Raw genomic sequence first — 24,943 nt, forward strand, 5'->3', positions numbered from 1 at the left:
GAGGGGCACATTTGTGAGGGTGGGACTCCACTTGATGGACGTTGGCACATCTGAAATTTATTGTGAACTCGTGTGTGGTATTTTTTCTAAATCTCCATGTACGTAATAAACAGAAAAAAAACATGTTTAATAATCACTTTCATCTGCTTGATAGAATATTTTATCATTTAAAACCAAAATTGTCCATATTTGCTTATACTTGTGTGATCCTGGTCTTAATGATTCATCTTTTATGTTATTTAAAAAACAAACTGTCTTCAAAACCTTTGATCTAAATGACTCTGAAATGTATTCTTTTTCAGCAGTCACAACCCAATTTTACTTTATTAAATATCAATTTTAACCAGAATTATGTTACATTACAGAAATAAAATGGGTTGCAGACAAAGATTTTATGCCTTTACGTAAATACACTGCCCAGAAATCACCCACATTCACATCAGCTTCTTACAAAAATAAATGTAAAACAAACAAGTTAGAAAACAAGTCGGCATCAGAAACATATGACTCAAAACATAAATATTTCTAAACAGAAAAGGAAAATGTACCTGCACTGAGCTCTATTGAAATATTGAAGACTTCCTTTTCTTCTTTCTTTAAACCATAATAATTCAAAGTCAAAACAATTCCTCCAGAAATCAAATAGATCTTTTTCCCTTTTTTATTGCTTACCTGCTGCAGTATTTTCACTAAGGTTAACAATGCATGGCTGTATAACCCTATAGGTCTTGAACTTCACAATGATAAAAGCAATGGAATATGACAATATCAAAATAACACAAATCAGCCCCTTTAACCTCTTATCTGGGCTTTGCTGAAGCTTTTATTTCACATAGACCACTGCATCTGCCACCCGCCCCTCCGAGCCGCTCCACTTGTATTTAACCTCTGGAAATTCTCCCATTTTCCGCCTCTGCTCAGCTCTCTACACTGGCGCCCAGTAACTGCTGGAATTAAACCCAGGACACTCTTACTGGCCTGCAATGCTGCCAATGGCCTGTACAGCCATTACCTAAAATCCTTCATTACACTGAACACTGCAGTCTGGTCACCGCGATCAGATGCTTCTGGTCGCTTAAACCCGGAATCCCTCAACTCCTGCTCGACCAAGTCTAGAATTTTCCATCATTTCTCATCCTTGTCGCTCAATGGAATCATCTCAAAATATTACAGCAACTGACCAGTTAAAATCACATGAAGCCCACAGATACACATGGAGGAGATTCAACACCACAAACACACACAAATGAAAATGAACCATAGTTGTATTAAGTAAAGTATCATGTGTTTTTTTTCGCTGATTGATTACCATTGGCATTATTAGGATGGTAAGACCATGGTAAATTTGTAGATACTATGGTTTTTGTAGTAAAACCATAGTTAAACTGTGGCAATTGCAAGAAAACCGTGATTGATTTTCTTAAAGGCATACACACCTGCTTCACTAAAATCGTTGATGAGGTCAGCCGTTTTTGACACATATTAGGCTAAACATATTAAAGAAATACTATTAAACATCATAAAGTTATTTGCTTAAAGTTTTAAGCTTTACGTGACTTTACGTAACGTACATGTATTATTACAGACCGTAGATGTGAAGGTGCCTGACAATCATGTTGTCAATATTATCATAAATGTTTATTTAAATCTGCGTAATTTAAGCGTGACATTCAAGTGCTTGATACGATTTTTGCAACTTCGACACTGAATCAACATCTGAACTGATTCGATCTGAATACCGACATTATAGGAAAATTAACCATGGTTTTGTTATAGTGCAGTAACCACGGTTTTTTTTAGCAGAGTGTTTGCATTTGTATTCGTTTTACTACAAATACCTTAGTTATGGTTATTATGGTGAGACCTTAGTCAATTATACCACGGTTTTAATAAAAAAAATGATAATAAATAAAAACAACATTCATATTATTATTATTTATACCACAAAACGTACATTTATAGCAAAAGATATCAACTTTATAAAGGCACTTGCAATGATGAATGAACTTTACTGTAAACCTGCTTAGAAACGGTTTAGCCTATTGAATAAAGCGCTATAGGAGAGCTTTTAAAAATCTAATAATAGCAGTGTACTTGAACTTCATTGTTGTAATTTTCAAAATGCATAAATGTGTGTCGAAGTATCACCTAAATGAGAGGATTTACTCTGACCTAAGGAAACCATTAAAACCAGTGCGTGAATATAAAAGGACAGTTTAAAGCATTCTTATCGAGAAATCACAGAATGTGTGAGTGTGGGCGCCATCTAGCGACGTGAATGTTTACATACATGGCAAACGGTGTACAGTATGAAATGTTGAAGAGACAGCAAATTTACTTCTAGGGTCGATTATGCGAGCTCCACCAAAAAACACTCAAACCTTTTACTTCTGGCCTTTTATTTATAATACGAGGTGTTTGTTTTATTTGTAGTAAACCCATAACCACGGTCATTTATATTTGTATTTTAAAAAATGGATTTTCTATCTATAGCGGTATAATTTGCTATCATTTTTCCAGTTTTGTCTATGAAGACAAATAAACAAATAGAAGGTGGGTGAAGCCTTTGACGCTTTGAATGTTAGGATTTTATTTGTCTTTGCTAACGTCTCAGTTTAACTCTAGAGCTGCTTCACTAAAACTTGTGGCAAGGAGCAACATCTTATGGGATGTCTGATCGTATACACTGTAGGATCTCTCGCCTGCCTGTGGAAGAAGAGAAACACACCAAAATCTTGTCACACATCATGTTGAGCGATCCATTTTATGACTGCCCATCCCCACCTGCACACACACACACGCACACACACGCACACACACACACACACACACACGGCAAACGCACAACCACACCACACACACACACACACACACACAACACACACACCACAACACACACAACCACAGAACCCGACCACACAACGACGCACCGCAACCACACACACACCCACCGACAAGCCACACTACGACGCGCACACACCACACCGAAACCAGAGCAAACCCACATTCCAAAATTACTCGTCAGCAACATTACTGGTCACCATGATTCCCCCCCCCCCGTGACCCTGACGACCTAGGCACCATGGCAACCCTGTGACCTATCCAGCAGTTGCCAAGGAGACAACCTTGGAGCACATCTGACCATTGCCCCCTCCCTTCCCCCTTTCTGCTGAGACGAGGCAAGCGATCGATATTCTATCACACAGAACAGTGGAGCGCGAGAGAGAGAGAGGGGGAAAGGGGGGCGAGAGAGAGAGTGAGAGAGAGAGATTGGGGTCTGCATTGAGCAGAAAGATTAAAGCAGGCAGGACAGCTGACAAGGGGAGCGTTGTGTGTGTGTGTGTATCATAATGAGGAGCTATATTTCTGTTATTTTGGAGAGTTGGCTTCAAGGCATGTTTGTAATTCTGTTTTTAGGTGTGGTTTTGTGTGTGTGTTGTTCACGAGTGTGTGTGTGCACCTCTTCATCATCAAAATGAAACATCGGCTGAATGTAACCAGGGAATTCATCAAAGACTTTACTGCAGCCCGTATTTTTCTTTCTCTCTTTTCTTGTATAAAACACAACATATCTGCATGCACGCACGTGCAGACACACACACACGCACGCACGCACGCACGCACGCACGCACGCACGCACACACAATATACTGAGTTTGTGTATACAGTATATATACAGTATATATATATATATATATATATAAAGCCTGTTTAAATATATAAGCGGTCATAATGGCCGTTAGTCTTTATCTGTGTGTGCAGACACTCATTTAATGGGGTGACCCACACCTCTAGGTGACGTGTGTGTGAAAAATCAATTTTATTTTATTTATTTATTTTGTGCAGGAAATACAATCTACAGTATATCACCATCTCCTATTTTGAAACAATATTGAAAAATGAAACTTCCTCAAAATAAAAAATGTTACAACATTATTATAGTAAGTGATTTCAAGTTAAATGTTGATATGATTTTCGTGAAATTATTTTATGAGAAGCATCTATATTGTCTACCACCTTCAGCCCCAAACTCGTGGAAGTTATGAGAAGGAAGGATATTAACTGTGGAACTAAAGTAGTAGACTAACAGAATTTTAGGACTAAGACTAAAAGAGCCGTACCAGGAGCACTTCACACAATAACAAACAATTAAACTATTAACTTATAAGTGTCGTGTTATTTACATGAATTTATGATTATTGATTTATTATTTAGATACGTTTATTTAACTTCTGGTGAACCTCACCTTAAAAGAACATACCCAGGTGATCTTGCACCTCAAATGTCAAAAGAAAAAGCATTAAGATAAAACATATCTTATCTATGAAAACAGTATATTTTGTTTTGGTACCTAGATTTTTTGCAACGTGACATTAATTTCATAAAGAAATTGTTCACACAAATTCTCATTAACGCAATGTGGAAAAAAGTTAATTAATTATACATCAAAGTAGTTTTTGTTAAACTGAAGTTAAACCAATTCTTGCCTTAGTAAAAAATCATTAGTTCTGGATAGGTTTAGTTTTTACCACTACAATATTGTGAAGAAATTTCGTGATGAAAAAATCCTCATGCAAACAATAGGGAGAAATGTCAGCTACAGTGCGATTCAGTTCTGCAAAAGCATTTTTATATTATATGAAACGTGACTAAATATTGTTGAAAGCAATGACCTGAAAACGTATTTACATGTAATATTAATGAATATACAAGATTTCATGCCAGACCTCAGACACATCAAACAAACTGACGCCAAGCTGATAAAAGAGAGATCCATCTTTTTTTATTTCATTTTTTTCTGTTGTTTCACGTATTGTTACATTGCTTTTACTCCGTTTTTATCTGCACTTATTTAAACAATGAAATCAGAGTGAAATATCTTTTTCCTAGGACACAGAAAGATTGTATTTTCTTTTTTAACAGGGGTCGAAGGAAAACAGGGTAACGGGGGCGGGCGGGCGGGGGAGAGGAGGAAGGTTTAATCACATCGCTCACAAAAAGACAAACGGACGGAGACGGACAGGTGGAGGGGGGGGCAGTGCAGGATAAAGAGGGACGGAGAGAGGGAGTGAGAGAGAGAGATATATAAAGAGAGAGAGAGTGAAAGAGTGGCAGTGTGCTTTCTCATGTCTGAGAAAAATGACAACAAGCAGCTCTCAGACATGCTTCTAACATAAAAAAATAGAAAAACATTACGAATGACACTTGAACAACAAGGATGGGGCATTAAATGTGGTTGAGCGGGGTGCAGGTGTCTTGATTCTTTTCCCCCAGCAGAGGGCGACAGCGAGCTGATGGAAATGAAACAAATGGGGTATTTGTTTGCATCCGAGAGGATGGAAAAGGATTTGTACCAGAGAGACATCGTGGCAGTGTTTATACAGGAGTCCCTGTAGGCCGTGACGGAATCTAAATACAGCTGAGACGTTATGAAATCCATTACAAAAGCCGTGCGTGTGCACATGCTAACAGTGTGTTTAACAGTTATCGGTAAACCTCACAACGGAGATACTGGCAGATTTTAAGCTGTAGTCTTTGGGCATAAAAATAAAAAAAGGAGGATTGGTTTGTTTTCCTCGGCTGTTGGTCCTCTCATTCGCATTTTTCAGTATGGATGAAGTAACGTAGTTGCTTCTGTGTTGGTTGTCTCATGGTAAGTGATGGACAGATTAAGATGAAGAAAGAGAGAGAGACAGAGAGAAAGACGCAGGAAGAGAAGGTGAGGAAATGAGTGAGAACCGATGAGCGAAATATGTGACAATTCAGTAGTATGTCTCTCTTTCCACCCAACCTGGAGTGCACAAGAAAGAAATGCAGGAAAGAAGAGCGAAATTGCCCATAATTAATCATCACTAATTAGCAAAAATGATAAATGCATTTCTCAAGGTGCATGTGCGATGTGATAATATCGTACCTCCTGGGTTCCGACGCAGAATCAGTTTTCGAATCTCATCGTAAACAAAGATTAAGAAGCTGTAGGGGAACGCACAGAACCACCAGCTGGGCCTGTGAGAAGAAACGAGAAAACAGACGTACGGTCAAGGGAAAGGTAAGCACACATCAGAGCTGCAGTAATCTCTCTGCAAAGGTTGCGTGTGTTTCCTAATGTTTCATCAGAATGTCAGTGTGCAGGTAGTGCTCACTTCAGAGGGTACATCCTAAGAGCCACGTCCATGCCGGGGCAGTAGGACAGGAATGCAGCGAGGGCCGTCTCCTCAAACAGACCAAAGATCAGGATTTTATTCCTATAAAGAATAAACGAGCAAAAACTTAAAGCTAAAGCGAAAAGCAGACAAAACTATGTAAAGATTAATGGTGTTAGCTTTAATATCTGTTAGCACAAAGATACTGACTTCATGCCCTGCTGGAACACTGAATTACGGCGGGTTTTGCAGATGATCACATCAGCCCACTGCACAACCACGATACTGACAAAGAAGGCGGTGTGGCAGGTGAACTCCACGATCTTCCTCTGCTCATACGTCTGAAAGAGAGAGATTTATTATTTTACTGAGTTACGTTATCATTTTAACTTCATTAATGTTTTTCCCACATTGTATAATAATAGCAATTTGTGGAAATTTTGTAACGAAAACTATTCTAAATAAGTTTTATTTCGGCATCTTTAGTGTAGTCACCCTTTGCTTAGAATTTGCAGAAATGTTTTTTTGGCATTTATTTCTTGAGATCCAGAGATGCGTTTTAAACAGTATTAAAGGAGTTCCCATCTATTCTGGGCTTTTTCTCCATTATTCAATGCATTTCAAAAAACAATTTTTATCAAATAAAGTTTAAGTTTTACATTGAAAGACACGCATAGGTTATATTTTTGTCTACAGAACGTTTAAACAAATGCCTTTCAGTCAATTGACCTGAAACTTTTTACAGAATGTACTGTAGTATACATGTTTATTCACATTTTTCCAATGTATAAATATACATTCTTATTAAAGTCCCCGTGCACCGGAAGTTGCGATTGTATTTACTTCCGTATTCCGACACGTTTCCGAGTGAAAAGGAATTTCGAAGGAGAAGTGGGCGTGGCTTGCGTTTTTCGCTGCGAATTGATTGGATGTGTAAAACAGCTGTTGCATTGATTTTGAAATGAAACTGGCAGCAGACTCAAAGTTGAAGGGGAGGAGTTAACGGATGCTCCGCCCAAGCCGTCTAATTTACGTCATTTGAGATGACATTTTCAGATTTTAACTGAAGATTATGAGGGTACATGAATTTAAAAAAAGAAAATGACCCACATTGATAAGCTATTTACTATGCAATATTTCATGAAAAAATAAGAATCGTCATTTATTTCACTGGGACTTTAATAAACTCCTGTAGCCCTTCATAATGTCAATAAATGTCACAAAACTAGAAATGAACAGCTAAGATAGATGAATGACTTTTTGAAAATATGAATTAGCTCTGTGAAATCAAAGTTATGTGTAGTTTATATTGTCTGACGGAGTGTAATTTAGGCATTTATGTTACATACCCACTGTTGTCCGTAGCTGTCCTCCAGGTCATTGTTAGAGCGATCGTCCCAGTTTAGCCGGATGCCCACCAGCACACTGGGAAGAAAGCCATTCTCGGCCAGAATCACGAAATAGCTGAAAAATCCTCCCAGGGCTTGAATCATACCTACATACACACAAATACACAAACAGGAGACAGATAGTGAGCTGTCACATTTCTTTTTACCGTGGTTCATTAAAATCAGACACATTTACAAAATTAGACACTTTTATATGTAGCACCGCACTTACCGATCTGTCCGTAGGCGATGCTGATGAGACGCTCATTGACCAGCTTGTCTCTGGCTGGGTTACGGGGCTGACGCTTCATGATGTCACTCTCGGCTGCTTCATACGCCAGTGAGATTGCAGGTACCTGACATGGAAATTGACATTTAGTCAACAAAAATAAGCCTTATAACTACATAATCTAGAACAATCAAGAACTTAGAACACATTCAGACTTTCATTTTTTTTGGTAAATTAGAAGTGTGTGTGCCTCACCATGTCAGTGCCAAGATCAATGCAGAGGATGGTGATGGTTCCAAGAGGAAGAGGAATGTTGACCAAAATGAAGAACAGGAAGGGAGTGATCTCAGGAATGTTGCTGGTCAGGGTGTATGCGATGGACTTCTTCAGGTTATCGAAGATCAGACGACCTGCGAAAGAAAAGAAGCATCAAGCTCAATGATACCTACGACAAAATCTCAATCCACAAGTCTTAATTCAGGTAAAAATATGAACTAGAATATTTTCGTATATCTCTCTCTCACCTTCCTCGACTCCAGTAACGATTGATGCGAAGTTGTCATCCAGCAGGATCATGTCCGCAGCCTGCTTGGAGACGTCTGATCCGGAGATTCCCATGGCAACGCCGATGTCGGCCTTCTTCAGAGCGGGAGAGTCGTTCACTCCATCACCGGTCACAGCCACAATGGCACCCTAAGAACCCACAAAAACATTTCAGTGCTGAGAAAATCCATCTCCATTCGATAATGTTCAGTTCTTCTAAACACTGTAAGATTACATTTGGATTCCGTAAAGTCTATCGTGGACATTATGAACAGTGTGTATGCATTTGGGAATGTGTGAGAAGTGCCGGTACGCGTGTGTGTGCGCACCTGTCTCTGGCAGCCCTCCACGATGATGAGCTTCTGCTGTGGAGAGGTTCTGGCGAACACGATCTCTGTGTGATTCTTCAGCACGTCATCCATCTGCTCCTGCGAGAGATCTTTCAGGTCTGACCCGTGGATCACGCAGGCTTTGGCGTCCCTGCGAACACATGTATGTCGGATAGAAAACGGATTCAACTTCTTTCCTCGAATGGAAACCAGGAAAATCTCATACCAGTATGACAAAAAGCACACCTGCATTCATCGCGTAAATAAAAGACTAAATCAAAATATTGTATATTATATTATCTTGTAGTGATTAATATCTTTCAGTCTTTAAACATCATATTTTCACTTACGACGACATGTGTCTGGATTATATTATCTACCCAGTCAGTGTGTTTTTATCCGTTACCTGGGGTTGACCTGACTGACGGGAATATTAAGCCGAGCGGCAATGTCTTCCACTGTCTCGTTCCCCTCAGAGATGATGCCGACGCCTTTTGCGATGGCCTTGGCCGTGATGGGATGGTCACCGGTCACCATAATGACTTTGATACCAGCTGAGCGACATTTGCCCACTGCGTCGGGTACAGCTGCTCGAGGAGGGTCAATCATAGACATCAGACCCACGAAGCACAGGTTATCTGTGATGAAGTTAACGTCGTCCGTGTCAAAGGCGAATCCTTTGGGGTATTTGTCATTGGGCAGTAACAAGTGGCAAAAACCTGGAAGGAGGAGACACGGTTTCATTAGTTCAGGTTTCAGTCATGCTCATTAGGATCTGATGGCTTCTTTGGTTTTAAGAGCCTGATGGGTTTTTAGGCCTTAAAAATGATCGGAATATTTTTAGATAAAGCATCTGATTTTTTGAGATTTTAAGGGTGTGATATTTTTAGCCTTTGAAAATCTGTGTTTTTTTAAGTGAAGTGTTTGTTGCTAGTGTTTTTTTTTTAAGGCTCTCAAGTTTTTTTATTTTGAAATCTTTTTTAGGCTTTAAGGATCAGGGCCCGGTTGCTTAAAGCACCTTAAGTGTGCCCTTAAATATACCTTAAGTTTTACTTAAGTTATTCTCCTATTGTGTTTGGTAAAGAGAAATCACCCCTTAAGTGTCACACTCAGTGTTGTAAGTAATTAGTTACTGTAATTTAATTACTTTTCCCTTGAAAAAGTAAAGTAAGGGATTACTCTTATTTTTCTGTAATTTAATTACAGTTACTTCTGATGTAATTAAACTAAATACTTTGTGTAACGTGTGTGCAGAAGACGAATTTACATCAAAATTAAAAGCCTAACTTTAAAATCCGTGCTTTAATGTATAATTCTCACATTTGTAATTAATAATAATACTTTATGTAGTTTTATATTATTTATTTGAATGAATTAAAAGAACCGTTTCATGTCTATCCTTGAATCACTTAACTCATCAAGGTTGATGTAGGATATAGAAAGTAATTAGTAATAAGTAATTAAATACTTTTTGAAGAGAGTAACTTGTACAGTAATCTAATTACATTATCGAATGTGTAATTAGTAACTAGTAATTAATTACTTTTTGAGAGTAACTTACCCGGTCACACTTAAGGGAAAAACTTAAGGTGCTTTATGCAACCGGGCACTGATGTTATTTTTAAGGTTTTGAGGATCTTGTTACGGTCTGGCTTGAGTTAAAGCCCATAACATAAAAAGGGAGACGGACAACAAAATAAAGTTTTAAACAAATTATAGTTTATTACAAATAATAACAATATAGTTTTTATCTAGCGAAAGAAAAACAAAAGAATAAACAAACGTACATACAATGCTTGTGTCGGTACATCAGGAAAAGAAATAAAAATAAGGGCAAACAACGAACATGTGATAACCTTAAAATAATAACCAACCCAATACCCTCTACCCATACCTAACTTAATTATCTGATTACGCCACACGGGCCAAACCTGCCCGTGCACTGACAAGGAGAGGCCTAGAGAGGGCACAGGGGTCGTAACAATCTAATGCTTTGTTTTCAGGTTTTTTTATTTCATTTAATTATTTAAAGTAGTTTTTCCACTGTAAATTGTTTTACAAAAATGTCAAACTTCTGATAAAACAGAATAAGAGATATTTAGTAAGAAAAGTTTTTTTTTATAATAAAAAGTAGGAATTCAAATCACTACTTTTGGCAGGCGTGGTAAAAAGTCAGTCTTGGGCCCTAGAAGAGTTTGGTTCCAAAATGAGAACTTTTTTTATTTTATTTTTATTGTGCATGCCAATTAATATCAATCAAACTGCAGTTGGTTTGTTTTGATTAAAGCTATAATGACTCAAAAAATACAGCTAACTAACACAATTAAAAACACACAAAAACACAAGATAACAAAAAAAAACATGATTTTTGAGTTCTCATTTTGGAACCAAACTCTTCTCATATTTGACTAAAACAACTAACTCGTTCTTACCCAGCACTCTTTCTCCCAGTCCACCCAGTTCCAGGTAGGCGTTCTGGAAGGCCTCCTTCAGCTCCTCGTCCATCGGCTGCTCTTTGCCCTGTTGCAGGATGGTGGAGCAGCGGTCCAGAATGCGCTCCGGTGCCCCCTTCATCACCAGCAGGTAATGATTCTCGCTAGATTCATCCATCTCGTGTACTGACAGCTGGTGTAGAAAAACATCAAAACACACGAGAACCAGTTTAAATGACAGGGTATTTTGTGAAAGAGCTGTTTGTTTGTTCAGCATCAGTTATCATTTATAGACAACTGAAACTGATGCTGGAAGTATGGAAGGATATCATTCCTTTTCACCAGATGTAAAATATTCGCAAGGAACCTGGTATTTGTTGGTGGAGTTGAAGGGAATTTCGGCCACTTTCTTGTACTTCTCCCTCATGGCTTTGACAGAGCCGCAGGACAGCTCGATGCACTTGAGGAGGGCAGACTCGGAGGCGTCGCCTGCGACATCACGCTTTTGGATTGGCAGAATATCTTGACCCGCCTTAAACACGGCTCGGTTACACAGCGCTGCTACACGGGCCAGAGACAACCACGTCCCAGAACTCTTATCAAAAGATGCACCTGATACAGACAGAGATCACGGTTCAGTACAGCACAGTTCGACATAAATCTGATGTTTTATGCAATAATATTCCTGTTTGATATGCGTCTGTCTGTCCGCCCACCAGACTGATCTTCAGTGGTGTCTGCTTCGTGGATCTGATTGTCGAACCACATGTGAGCGACCGTCATGCGGTTCTGCGTCAGCGTGCCGGTCTTATCGGAGCAGATGGTGGAAGTGGATCCCAGAGTCTCCACGGCCTCCAGGTTCTTCACCAGGCAGTTCTTACGAGCCATACGCTTGGCCGTGAGGGTCAGACACACCTGAGATCCAGAAACAGAAAGATAGACGCGAACAGAGGAGCGGAGAAACCGACGCGCGGGTGAGACAGAAGTTGGAAGGGAAGAGAACAAAGCAAAATCTTAGTGATGCGACAGGTTGTTTTCGTGGCACAATGCAGTGTCGTGCGCTAATATAACAGATTGTTAAAGAAGAGGGTCTGAGAGCAAAGAAAAGCCAAAGCACAAATAGAGAAAGCCAGAGAGTGAGGCCAGAAACATATTCTACTGTACACAAACACAGACGTGAACGCTTGACCGAAACCTTATATGTCGTGCACACTTAAAGGCGGGGTAACCGATTTCCGAATGACGCTTTAGACAACCGAGTCGGGCCGAGTACCAAAACAACCTTGTAGCCAATCAGCAGCAAGGTGCACAGGACGGACATTAGCCAAGCCGAGCACTGACGAAATCGAAAGATGGGGGTAGGGGTGTGTCCGTTTTGGTGATTTGAACATCAACAACGGCTTAAACTTGGCTCAGATTACAGGATTCTCGGCCAGATCTTTCCCCGATTTTCCCCTCCTGAGAATCTTTGAAAACATCTTATCCATGGCCTCGATCGGGTCCGATGTTCGGTCCAGATTATCACGTAATGTGAGGCATTCACAGATCAAATCTTAAACATCCTGACCTGCTCCGAGAGCAATCGGGGCCGCCCCGATCATATCAACATGTTTGATGTTTAGGACTTCAAATCGGGGTGATGACGTTGGTACTTTTACAACAACCAATGAGAGACAAGACCGCAAGATGATGGAGTGACTGACAGAACAGTAATAATGTAAACGCGGTGCGTTGGATAGCGGAGATGTACAGATTTCAACAGCTTTTTGAAATGTGGCAACATAACAAGTACCTCTATAATGTGTCCTTAAAGTTGTCGCTTCGCAATGTCCATTGTGTTCTGTTTTTTACATAGTGAACACGATGCGTCCTCACACAACTTTATTTAACCGCTACCAGAAACAAAACATCCCTGCTTGACCACCAGTTGACATAACACCATACTACCACTACATGTCCGCATGTCATCACATTATTTACATTTGCTTTCTGGTGAAATCACGTGATTCGCGATAAACTTGAAATGATCTTGTAGTGTGTGATGTGACAGAAATGTCAAATATTTTGTCCGAGCATGGTTAAGACTTTAAATAAGAGAACCTATCAAGATTCTCCTTATGGGTGTGCTGCAACCAGATTTTTTAATCGGTCCAGATATTAAAACTCCTGTAATCTGAGCCAGGCTTAAGAGAAATCGGACACCCCGCCTTTAATGGGACAGTTCAGCCTAAAACAAATTCTGTAACCCTCATGTTATTCCTGAATGACTGTCTTTCTTCTGCAGAACACAAAAGAAGATATTTTGAAGAATGTCGGTAACTAAACAACACCGCCCCCACTGACTTCCATTGTATGGGCACAAAACCACAGAGACTTTTCTCAAAATATCTTCTTTCGTGTTTCACAGAAGAAAGAGTCACATACAGGTATTGAAGGACGTAAGAGGTGAATTCATCTGTCACTTAGGCAGGTTGCGTGACATCCGCTCATCTCTAAAAAGTAAAACCCACCATCGCGCTGCATAATAAATAGCCTCCGTACACATCTTCATAGATAACAATCTGCGTGTTCACATACATGCGTAGATTATGTTTCAGGCCTTAGTTTTGCGGCACAGTCAGAGGCGCAGGCTAGCCCCCATGCACAGCCAAGCACAGCGAGAGCCTCAATCTAAAAGTGCGCCAAGCCATTCTATGTGGCAGCCGCTAGCTTGCACAGGCAACTAGAGATATCACAATAGTAATACTTTCTCAGATTGTCATATTGGCCTAGGCTTTCAACAGTCAGTGTCTGTAAAAGAACACAGGAAAGAGAAAAACACAGAGAGACAGAAACAGAGTCGGCGTCACAGGTACAGACGGTCAGAGAGAGGGAATATAGTTACTTAAGCCTTTACTGACACATCATCACAGACGAGAAGCCACAACACAGTTACACTGATCAATACACAACTTCACAGGTTTACGCAAGTAAGGACAGATAACAGATACGCACGGCATACGGACACACGGGGCGTGTTTGGAATGCGCTACTGGTTTTACTACAGCGATGCATGAGCGCCGAACCGAAGCCTGAACCCTGTGACTTGATCCGTATGTGTGCAATGTTGCCGATGTCTGCATACTGTTTGACACACTATTATCTACAAAAAGTAGTAAGCGGTACATTAATGTTCCATTCCAAACACGCCCATGGACAACAAAAGACAATCACACACATAGAGAGTACAACACCAGACAAAACGCACATACAAAAATTCACACGACGCACAGAGTATAAGGATGGGGAAACGCAGTATGCTCACAGTCACGGTGGCCAGCAGTCCTTCGGGCACGTTGGCGACGATGATTCCGATGAGGAAGATGACGGCCTCCAGCCAGGTGTAGCCCAGGATGATTGACAGGATGAAGAAGGACACGCCCAGGAAGACGGCCACCCCTGTGATGATTTGAATGAAGTGCTCGATCTCCTTGGCGATGGGGGTCTTTCCGGTCTCAAGGCCAGAGGTCAGAGTAGCGATGCGGCCCATGACGGTGTGATCGCCGGTGCAGACGACAATCCCACGAGCGGTACCTGCGCGAGAGGAGCGGTTACTATGGTGACAGCGTCGTGTGATGCTGTTCAAATTTTACTGTTAGACAAACAGAACATGTCAATTACAAGTAGAAGGATACAAGACTTTCATAGATAAGCTATGGGTTTATTCAATAGATATTTATTAATCGATTAATTCAGACTCTTTTATGTAAGCTCTGACTAAATAGGTTTCTGACAAAACAACTATAAGAGACCTTTCCAAATTTTCTATCTGTTGAGTCCATTCCAGTCCAGTGTCTGTTGAATTTCAACAAAGTCAAACCTCAGGAGTGACATGAAGTCATCCAACAGCAATGTGAAAGACTGACAGAATGACAAGACACATGAAATCTGTGATAAAAATCAAGAGGTTATCACATAATAAATAAGTGTTGAACTTTTCCTAAATACATGTAGAAATATGACTGTTGTATTGCTTAAAAGTGAATATGTACTTTTATTTGCAGGTCTGGTTATATTGACCTGTTTCTCCAGTTTTCATTTTCTGCAAATAAATGAAAATAGAAACAATATTTTTATTTAAAATTTGGAAGATGTTTTTTTAAGAAGTAACGAAAACGATCCTTTTACCTAAACATACGCCTATAAATATTAAATTCAGAAAAACTGAATGTGGTCTTTTAAATGGTCTCTTATTTTTTTCCGCGACTGTATTCATTTACTAGTATAATTTACTGTTATTGTTTGGATTTTTCCTACTTTTTACTTTAAACTTAACAACCATGATAGCTTTTAATTTGATTTCTTGGTATTATATTCCAGTCCAGTCCATTCATGAAGCACTTTGTCCATTAGTGCTATGAAAGACAAACATAGGTGTAGACCCCTCAATCTACCACAAGGGGGAAGTAGAGATTTATGGTGGAGTCCGAATCTGTAGGGGTGGGGCTAAATGGGATACAGGCACCTACGGCCAGAAGTGATGCGAAATCTCGTCAATAAATTACATGAGCTAACATCTACACCTTCCCCAACCCTAAACCTAACCTTACAATAATAAAAAACAGTAATGAACTATGTTTTCAACATATGCAACCTCTCACAACTTATCATAACAACAGCATCACTCAAGTGACGTGCTGAGGCGGTTGCATTTCAACTGGGGAATGCAAATCACACATGAAACCTGTGATAAACACATTTCATTATAATGATAAATCGCTTGATTTGTTGCTGGTGTTGTTTATAACCATTTTGACTATTAAACAGAATGATCTTTAATGATCAAATTATGAAACACTGAGGAGTAGAAATTTACTGTCATTGTAAAATAGCCATGCAGGTGTTTACCCTTGCTACGCAATTCAGTTGTTCAGTAAGAGCTAGATCAAATAAAAGTGTGCCCGAAAAAAAGAAATGTGTGGAGTGCGAGCGATCGTGTGGGCAGCGAAAAAGTGAGAGCCCGTTGTCATGACAACATCTTTCCACTGTGGCTGTTTTTTGGCAAAAATGACCAGGATGAAAAGACAGATAAGGGTGAACTGAAAAATCGAGAATCGATCGGAGAGAATGAGTTAGTAAAAAAATATGAGCGATAATGGAGTGCAGGAAACAGCATGGATCCAAAATGGACCAGCGATGCAGCTGCCATGGCAACCGTACCCTCAACGCAGTTGGTGGAGAAGAAGGCGATGTTGCGGGTTTCCAGAGGGTTGTCATGGGTGCAGTCGGGTGACCTGGTCTGGGGCTCTGATTCGCCGGTCAGGGAGGAGTTGTCAACCTAGAAAATAATCCAAAGTATTCATTATAATGTGAGTGTTTTGTTTGACAATAATCAAGCTCAATCAATCCGTCTATCCGTGTATTTATCTATTACACGTACTCTATCTATATGATAAACAGGCTGCGTGTGTGTAGGTACCTTGCATCCGTGAGCGGAGATGATTCTGAGATCAGCAGGGATCCTGTCTCCTCCCTTCACCTCCACCAGATCTCCGCCCACCACCTCCTCAGCATTTATCTGCAGCTTCTCTCCTTCACGGATCACTAAAGCTTGCTGTGGGATCACAGACACACACAAGTTATGACCTGTTAGGACTTGTGAGGGCGACGGAGAGATTAGAGCAGGATTAATAAACTCATGAGGGTTCAGCGTCTCAACAGTAGGAGATCATGAGGATTACGAGAAGAGAAGCAAACAGGAGATTAAGATTATTTAAGTGCTTTAGGTTCATATTGTGTCTACCGTTCCTTAAAGGTGAGACATCTACAGCTATAAAAATGCATGCACCTTTGTGATATTTACAGTCAAAACAAACTGTTTGTGTTCCTTTTACATTTGATTCAGGGTATATTAGGATGTGAAAGTGTAGTCACTCCGGATTCTGTTGTATAATCTTGCTTGCATTAGATCAGAGGAGGCTGTGTTCTGTACCTGGGGAACCATGTTCTTGAAAGACTCCATGATCTTTGAGCTCTTGGCCTCCTGGAAGTAGGAGAAGCAGCCAGTGATGATGACCACAGCAGACAGCACGATACCAAGATACAACTGGAGAAAAGAGATGAACGAAGAGCAAGTTAGCATCCCGAATCTTACACTAGATTGAGAAAAGATACGTGTCGTTCGTCCATGCTGCTTGTGTACTATTCTTCAATCCAAACTGGAACTATTTTGGCACAACCCACCAATATGTTTATACAGATATTATATATTATTAAAGCAAATAATAAGAAAGCATTTAACTTTGTTGTATATCAAATAAACCCAGACTATAAATACAATTTAAAGGTTACAGGTCATTTTTTACTTGGGTCATTTTTTGAATGTCCCATCACATCAGAACTGTCCCCTGCCTCTGTTTATTATCATTTTTAGGGCATTTAGGTCCACCTATCTGACCTTCCATTTAATGTGGTGTTGTAACGATATGCGTGTGTGCGAGTCCTCACATTGTCTCCGGCAGGCTCGTCCTCCGTGGCAGCCTGGATGGCGTAGGCCAGAAAGCAGAGGATAGCTCCGATCCACAGCAGGATGGAGAAGCCCCCAAAGAGCTGTCGGCAGAATTTGATCCATTCCGGGGTGGTGGGGGGCGGGGTGAGAGCGTTGGGTCCATCACGAGCGAGATACTCCGCAGCTTTAGCGTTAGTCAGACCCTTTAGAAGGAATAAGAGTCCGAGAAAAGAATGAGAGAGGGGATTGTATCAGGGATCCTGTGAAATTCACATGGACACTGCACTGCCACTAGAGGGCGATAGTGACTTATCACACACCTGCCTAGACATCAGGTTAGCCCTGTTTAAAGTGGGATCATAAATACTGCAACATTTCAAATGAAGTTTTAAACAACACAATGCTAATGTTTTTACATGTGTTTTACATGATAAAATGAAGAAACCATTACAAATGTTCATCAAATCAGCATTTCTGGATTTTTTGTTGTCATGCCAGTCCAGTGTCCAATGTCAGAATTTGAACAAAATCAAACCTTTTATTTGACATTTGAAAATATTTTTAGTAGTTCACAGAATGAAACAAAAATGATCCTTTTACTTAAACGCATACCCACAAATAGTAAATTCAGAAAAACTAATGATAATTTTCAAATGTCAGGTGAACTGTTCCTTTAAGAAACATGTTGCTCACACAATACTTCTGAAGGTCTGAGAATTAAATTAGTCTGTTGCTGTTTTCGATAACAAGCATTTGATAAATAGCAGAATATTAAAAGCTTTATCTGTATAACATGATATTTAAAGTCTAAATAAAAGGTCTGTCTTCACACTGCTGATCGGAGAAACCCACCTGCACGATGTCAGTGTTGTACTTCCGGCACACTTCCTCAATCGACATCTTATGTTCTGTCTGGAAAGAAACACTCATGTAAATTTGCGCAGTACTTTAGTTTCAACGAGTCTAAAATTGCACGAATAACAGATGCGGGGCAATAAAGAAATTTATTAAAAAATATATCTTTTTCTGTACAATTCTTGAAATGGAAAAAATGAAGATGATCTGATGATCGCATGTCTGCAGAGATCATCTGATGTTTTTCCATAAATGCCCGAGAAATGCTTACAGCTATGTAAATCGCTTTACATTTAACCATGTTTTAATGTGCCTGTGTGCTGTCTTACCAGTGGTACTTCTCTCTTTAGGTCATCCAAATCTTTGCCCGCCTTCTTCTTGGGTGACTCCTTGTCATCATTGTCCTGCGTGGTCGCCACGCGGTAACTGTCCGACCGCCCATACTGAACAGACAAGATTTCAGACTCCGTAAGCAGTTTGTCTAAGATGCACAAATTCCACAAGCAGATTCAAGTTACTAAATCAAAGACTACAAAAAAAAAACATGCTGCTTTGAACTGTGAAGAAAAATGCATTATGCAATAGCTTGCGAAATAATGCTTTTGGAAAAGTTTGTAAAATCAAATGAAGCTACTGTATTCTTTTTAAAAGCTGAAATTCTAAAACCAACATACACATCTCTCATTCTTTTGTCCACATGTCAAAAGCACACACATGCACACAGGCCCTAACATCTGTGTGCCGGTCTCTATCTGCATCGACCTAAAACTTTGACTATACGTAACTGCCAGACATCGCATTATGCACAGTTGCAGAATTCTGATCATTTGGATATACTGTTCAGGTCTAATGCAGGATCTGCAGCATGACACGCTGGCACTTTGACACAATAAAAACGCAGGAGGCTCATGTTTATGCATCACCGCAAGCCGTTGCAGTACAGGAACTTCCTCCCGTGATTTAGGGGAGATTGTAAATGCCAGCCAGATAATATCTCATCCATAACTCTGAATATCTTTGAAACCGCAAAGCTTAACCAGGAACCCCGTGCAAGACATGGGGGGCGGTGTACGTGAGATCCATTAAGGGTGGTCCACTGCGCTTAATTCCACGCTTTTCATTGATGAGGCATCCCCTGATGTGCCATGTGTGACCTATTTTAGCTTGCAAACGCGACAAGGCATTACGGTCAAATCCACCATCACGACACGAAAGGACATAAAGAAATAAAATGTCTCTGATACTGTGCTTTTCGAAGAACTGAATTATATCAAAAGAAAGAAGCGTAAAGGTTGTCACACAATGACTAGTAACTTTATTTAAAGCAGATGGATGAAATGTGTTCTTTTCTTTCTGCATTTCATTTTTATGAACAAATGCAAGATTAACAGCTCGCGCTTTTATGTCCTTGCATGGTTTTCTTTCCAAAACTCTGCTCAATAGATGTATAATAAATGTAAACTCAATTGTACAGAAAACTCAATTAAACAAAAACAACTGTTCTTCAAATTAACCATGAACAAAACAAAACAAAAACACCATCAGTAGTTATCACGTGTTAATGTTTTGCTTTAAATAGAACATGAATGATAATAAATAATGTTATAAAATAATAAATAATGTTATGAAATCATAAACAATCAATAATGTTAATTAGCGTATAGTTCAGCTCCATGCTGAAAAAACTATAATGTTGAATTCATTTTTAAAGTTTATTAAAAGCTTAAATAACACTTGCAAAACAAATGGCAAAAAGGCCAAGTGCCATTGTGCTAAAGCAGTTTGAGCGTCTGTCAAGGGTCCCTCTTTATAACCTCTGGGCGAGATAGCGATGTAGGATTAAGACTGTTTACTACCATTTGGATTAACCTACTGAACAAACGTAATCCTGCTCTCTCTCTCTCTACACTATTTCACCTATTCATACATTCAAATGCTCCTATTAACAGATTATATACTCTTTTTAATGTCTTTCACCTGCTTTTTCATATCTAACATCCTGTACGTCAAGTGTGTGTGATAGAGCGACCTTATAAACAGTACACTGTGTCCTCGCTGTATTGTCATTCATAACACATCCTTGTGCGCTCTCGGGCACACTATTATAGCTTCTCCACCTCAAACAAACACACTGGATATTGTCAGATTTAATATCATCCAAGTTCAGCTGTTAGAGTCAAGATTCACGGCTGACATTTTCAACCCTGTCGGTCATGTTAATGTTAAAAGAATAGTGTACTGGTCAATATAAACTGTTAAAGGAACAATTCACACAAAAATGAAAATTCTGTCTTCTCAAGTTGTCCCAAATCTGTATACATTTGTTTGTTCTGATGAACACAGAGAAGAATGCTTGTAACCAAACCACCATTGATTACCATAGTAGGAAAAATTGTCTTTGTAAATGCTTTGTTGTCGAACACAAAAGACGATATTTTGAAGAATGTAGGAAAGCAAATAGTTCTGGGGCACTTTAGGCAATAGTCAATGGTGGCCAAGAACTGTTTGGTTACAAGCATTCTTCCAAATATCTTTCTCTGTGTTCATCAGAACAAAGACATTTATACAGATCTGGAACAACTTGAGGGTGTGTTAATGATGACAGAATTTTCATTTTTGGGTGAACTGTCCCTTTAAATAACGACCAAATGCAATTGAATGACATAAGGCGTAGACAAATTATGACAGAATTAATATATACTGTATGGTACACATCTCAAGATTTTTTTTTTTGTTGAAAACAGCAAAGATATGCACAAAATGGTTGTTGGTCTTTGAAACAAGGTTGCTTGTGAGATTGACTTTCTATCGCTGTCCAAGTCTTAATCTAATGACCTTGAGTTGATGGAGACACACTGTGTAGTGTACACACTATAGTGTATTAACAATGGGCGTTAGAAAGGAATGCCCTTTAAAAAAATCTAGCTATAGTGTACAATAAAAAACAATATCACATCACTAAAAATGCACAAAAGATACAAGCTTACAAGAGGCCCGGGATCCCATAAACCAAATGGATAATTAAATGTTAAAGTGTATCACATAGCACTAGGAATGATGAAATGATGATAAAAGTGTGGTTGGCGTTTGATTTATGCTGCACTACTCTGTGGACATCAACGAGTCAAGACTGAAAATTCATAATCATCCATATTTGAATTTGGCTATTTCTACTGTATTACAATAATGCACTATGATAGTCAAAGAAATTGCATTTCAGAAATGAGAAGTAATGAGTCTGTGACCTGTTTTGGAGATTCTACCTCATTTATCTCAATTCTCATATATAAACTAATGTTCAGCTGAACACACACTGCAAAAAAAGACTTTCTTGCTTAGTATTTTTGTCTTGTTTTCTAGTATAAATGTCTAAAAATTCTTTAATCAAGATGCATTTTCTTGATGAGCAAAGAAAAGTCTTGTTTTTAGACAAAAAATGTGAAATTTCAGTGAATTTGTGCTTAAAATGGGGTAAGAAAAAGAATCTTGAATTGAAGTTGATCTTTCTCTTAGTCACTAAATTCAAGATAATTTTTCTTTACTTTGCTTGTTTTAAGCCAAAATTCACTGAAACTTCAATCTTCATTTTTTGTCTAAAAACAAGACTTAGTTTTCTTAGGTCATTTTGCTCATCAAGAAAATGCATCTTGATTCAAGAATTTTTTGACATTTGTACTGGAAAACGAGACAAAAATCATTTCTTGCAGTGCAGTTAAATACCTCGCGGACAAAACATCATAATCCTTGGCTTTCAATAGTTTCAATACGTGCAGCTTTATTGCGCCACAAAGGCAGCGGTCAAGTCCTGGTCACTGTGATCGGCTAAACAAATACTGTAGGAAACCTTGAGAGGGAACAAACGGATGCTATCGACATTTGAGGGCCAATCAAATCCGGTTTCTGGCTGACCTTGAGGGTCCCACAGGATATGACACCATGCTGGCAACTTCAGCAAATTGACCGGTAGCCTGTCTGCAAGCTTGGCTTCATCTGACCTCGGGAGATTATTCTCGACTGCGTGCTTCCCTCGCACACACGTGCAAACATCACCCAGTGAGAATGCGGTATTGAACGGCGTCCATTACACAACCAGCTACTATAAGAAATTATTCACCACCAGCCTCATTTAACACACACACACATAACCCCAACAGGCTGCTTAATGTGCTGATGCATCAATCATGCAACACACAAATCGGTTTTGCAAGTGAATCAATATATAAACCCACAATCTGTGATTAAAATGATTTTTTCTCAAAACAAAATGGTGGAAGACATCACAAAACCCTCAAATACCAGCGCTGAAGGTAACGTTACCCCGGGAGATTTAATGGCCCGTCACACACCGCATCCCCAAGACACCTCTGCTATTCTAACCACCTGTGTAGTGCCCTTGAAACCTTCAGACAGGCTCCAGTCCCAAAGGCATCAGAGTCGCCCTCCAAAAAACATTCACGTCATACTAATTGCCGACAACCTCACACACCTGAGCCTCCTACGAGAGCTCCTTCGCTGCTTGACACAAGGTGACACCAGGTAACTGCCTCCTCTTCATCGACGACCTGCTCTATCCTGTTCAATTGATTTTCTTCTCCTGTCTGCTACCAACCCACATTCCAAATGTAAACAACGCAGGTCCAGTTTGAGTTTTTTAGCACTCTGCACCTTTGTAGTAGGTTATTGGGATATTTTATGCATACGGAACATTATGCACAGTTCACATACATGTTTACTATCAAAACTGCAAAATGTAGTGCGAGAACAAACCCACCAGGACACATTTATCTGGGAGTGCCTACAACCAGCGCACCTGAGCCACAATGTCTTCTCAAGGTGACACCAGGTAACCACTTGCGTTACCAACCCCTAAACCACTACACACGCTCAGGCTCCATCTTGCCAATCATTGGCTCCAGACCATTCGATCAAAAGCGCGTGCGAATTCGACCCCGCCCTCGTCGCGCATGATGGACCAATCGCTATCCATGTTCGGGAATTTCCACTTTCATTGATCAGCTCGCGGTTTGACACAGTCGCGGTTCCACCTCCGGACATCAGCAGGTTAGAACTACATAGAAACCGCTATGCAGATTATATACAGCCACAAAGTCAATCGTCGTTTTAAGGGAGCGATGGCCTTGCGCCTCTCCACACGGGTGCGCGTGCGTCACAGCATCGCCATTTATTTTCAGATCGACTGGTACAATTTGTCTCTCTTGATAAGGATTCAGATGCACGTTTCGGGTCTTTGCAAGGTCGCAAAATAACACACAGTGCCGCTAAATCTACCACGTTCCCGTTTATAACGCGAGTCACCAAATACACGAACGGGATCCGCAGACATCCATTTTGACGCAGATGTTTGACCAATTATGTTCGATTTTTTTATTATTGTACCTAATGCATTTCTTTGACTCCTAACAAGTTTATGTTGGGCGGTCGATGCGGAAGGAGTCGGTCCAGATGTAGTCTTCTCAAATCCGGGCGCCCCCACCCCATCTGTGGTTGACGCCTTTTCATTTAGGGGACTGATAGAAATTCTCCTCAGACTCGTGTTCCTGACGTGCAGTCATGGAAGATCATCGCAGAACCGTAACGCTATTGGGTTCGTTCTGTTAAAGGACGTGGTCGAAATGCATTAAAGCAACTTTTAAATAAGAAAGATCGACAATTATGTTTGATAATCGCGCCGTTTAGCTCAGTGCGCCTTTACGCATCAATCTAACGAAGAGCGTCTATATTTGACATTTGCGAAGGCAACGTCATTTAGACACATTATGCCAATTGATTGATTTAAATTCACAGCCAGGCTTCCCGTTTCTTATTTAACTGCATCATGACGCACCGGTGCCGCTGCAGAAACGCAGCATCCGATGTGGTGAGACCTGACGCAATTACCAAACCACCGAGCATCGTTATTTCACAATGTCAAAGATTCTAAGCAAGGGTATTCGAGTTACGATGCCCCAAGACTAACCGATAGACATTTGCTTGCCATTTACATTGCGTGCCATAGCAATCAATGCCGACACATGAAATAACCCGATGATACTGTACGTTCACTTGTTAAATGCAACATATAATTAGATATTCCTCATCACATACGAACGTTTTCATTCTCAAAAAAGGTCTAAACAGAAATGTTGTAAGTATGAATACCACTCAAAACGTAAAGCGGAGATTCTTACCCCCATCTTGGAGCCGTCAGTCGCTGTTTCGTCTGTGAAACTGCGTTAATTTGGAGCGAAGAAATAAAGCTGATAACGATATAGGCGGCGTTTGACGATCCTTTTCTAATGGATGTCTAGAGATGTAATAAATTAAAGCTGTATACACTTGCAGTTCTCATGTATAATTATGCACTAGACTGGGTCTACATGAAGAAAAAACATAAAGAATGGGCCAAGCTGCATTGGTTGTTCATGTGGCTGCTTTTGAAATAATGGTAGAAGAGCATATGAAGCGCAGGAGAATATGAAGCGTCTCGAGCTGAATCACAACGGCGAGATGATGAGCCGACGCGCTCTGTCTGCTTCA

General features: G+C 40.0%; 1 protein-coding gene across 1 annotated transcript; it reads right to left on the reverse strand.

Moving 5' to 3' along the window:
• Positions 1 to 4,763: 4,763 nt before the first annotated feature.
• Positions 4,764 to 24,943, reverse strand: atp1a3a (ATPase Na+/K+ transporting subunit alpha 3a). Its single transcript, XM_057354179.1, has 21 exons — positions 24,595 to 24,943; positions 18,736 to 18,849; positions 18,404 to 18,463; positions 17,551 to 17,754; positions 17,036 to 17,149; positions 16,523 to 16,657; positions 16,264 to 16,381; positions 14,369 to 14,637; positions 11,781 to 11,979; positions 11,432 to 11,676; positions 11,065 to 11,257; positions 9,039 to 9,351; positions 8,633 to 8,783; positions 8,285 to 8,453; positions 8,016 to 8,170; positions 7,764 to 7,887; positions 7,493 to 7,638; positions 6,354 to 6,484; positions 6,144 to 6,245; positions 5,915 to 6,006; positions 4,764 to 5,791 (listed from the first exon to the last, which is right to left on the reverse strand). The coding sequence occupies exons 1-21, from the start codon at positions 24,598 to 24,600 to the stop codon at positions 5,763 to 5,765; spliced, it is 3,069 nt and encodes a 1,022-aa protein (XP_057210162.1). The 5' UTR covers positions 24,601 to 24,943; the 3' UTR covers positions 4,764 to 5,762.

The sequence above is a fragment of the Triplophysa rosa genome, linkage group LG16, assembly GCF_024868665.1.
Source record: "Triplophysa rosa linkage group LG16, Trosa_1v2, whole genome shotgun sequence".
Classification (NCBI taxonomy): Eukaryota; Metazoa; Chordata; class Actinopteri; order Cypriniformes; family Nemacheilidae; genus Triplophysa; species Triplophysa rosa.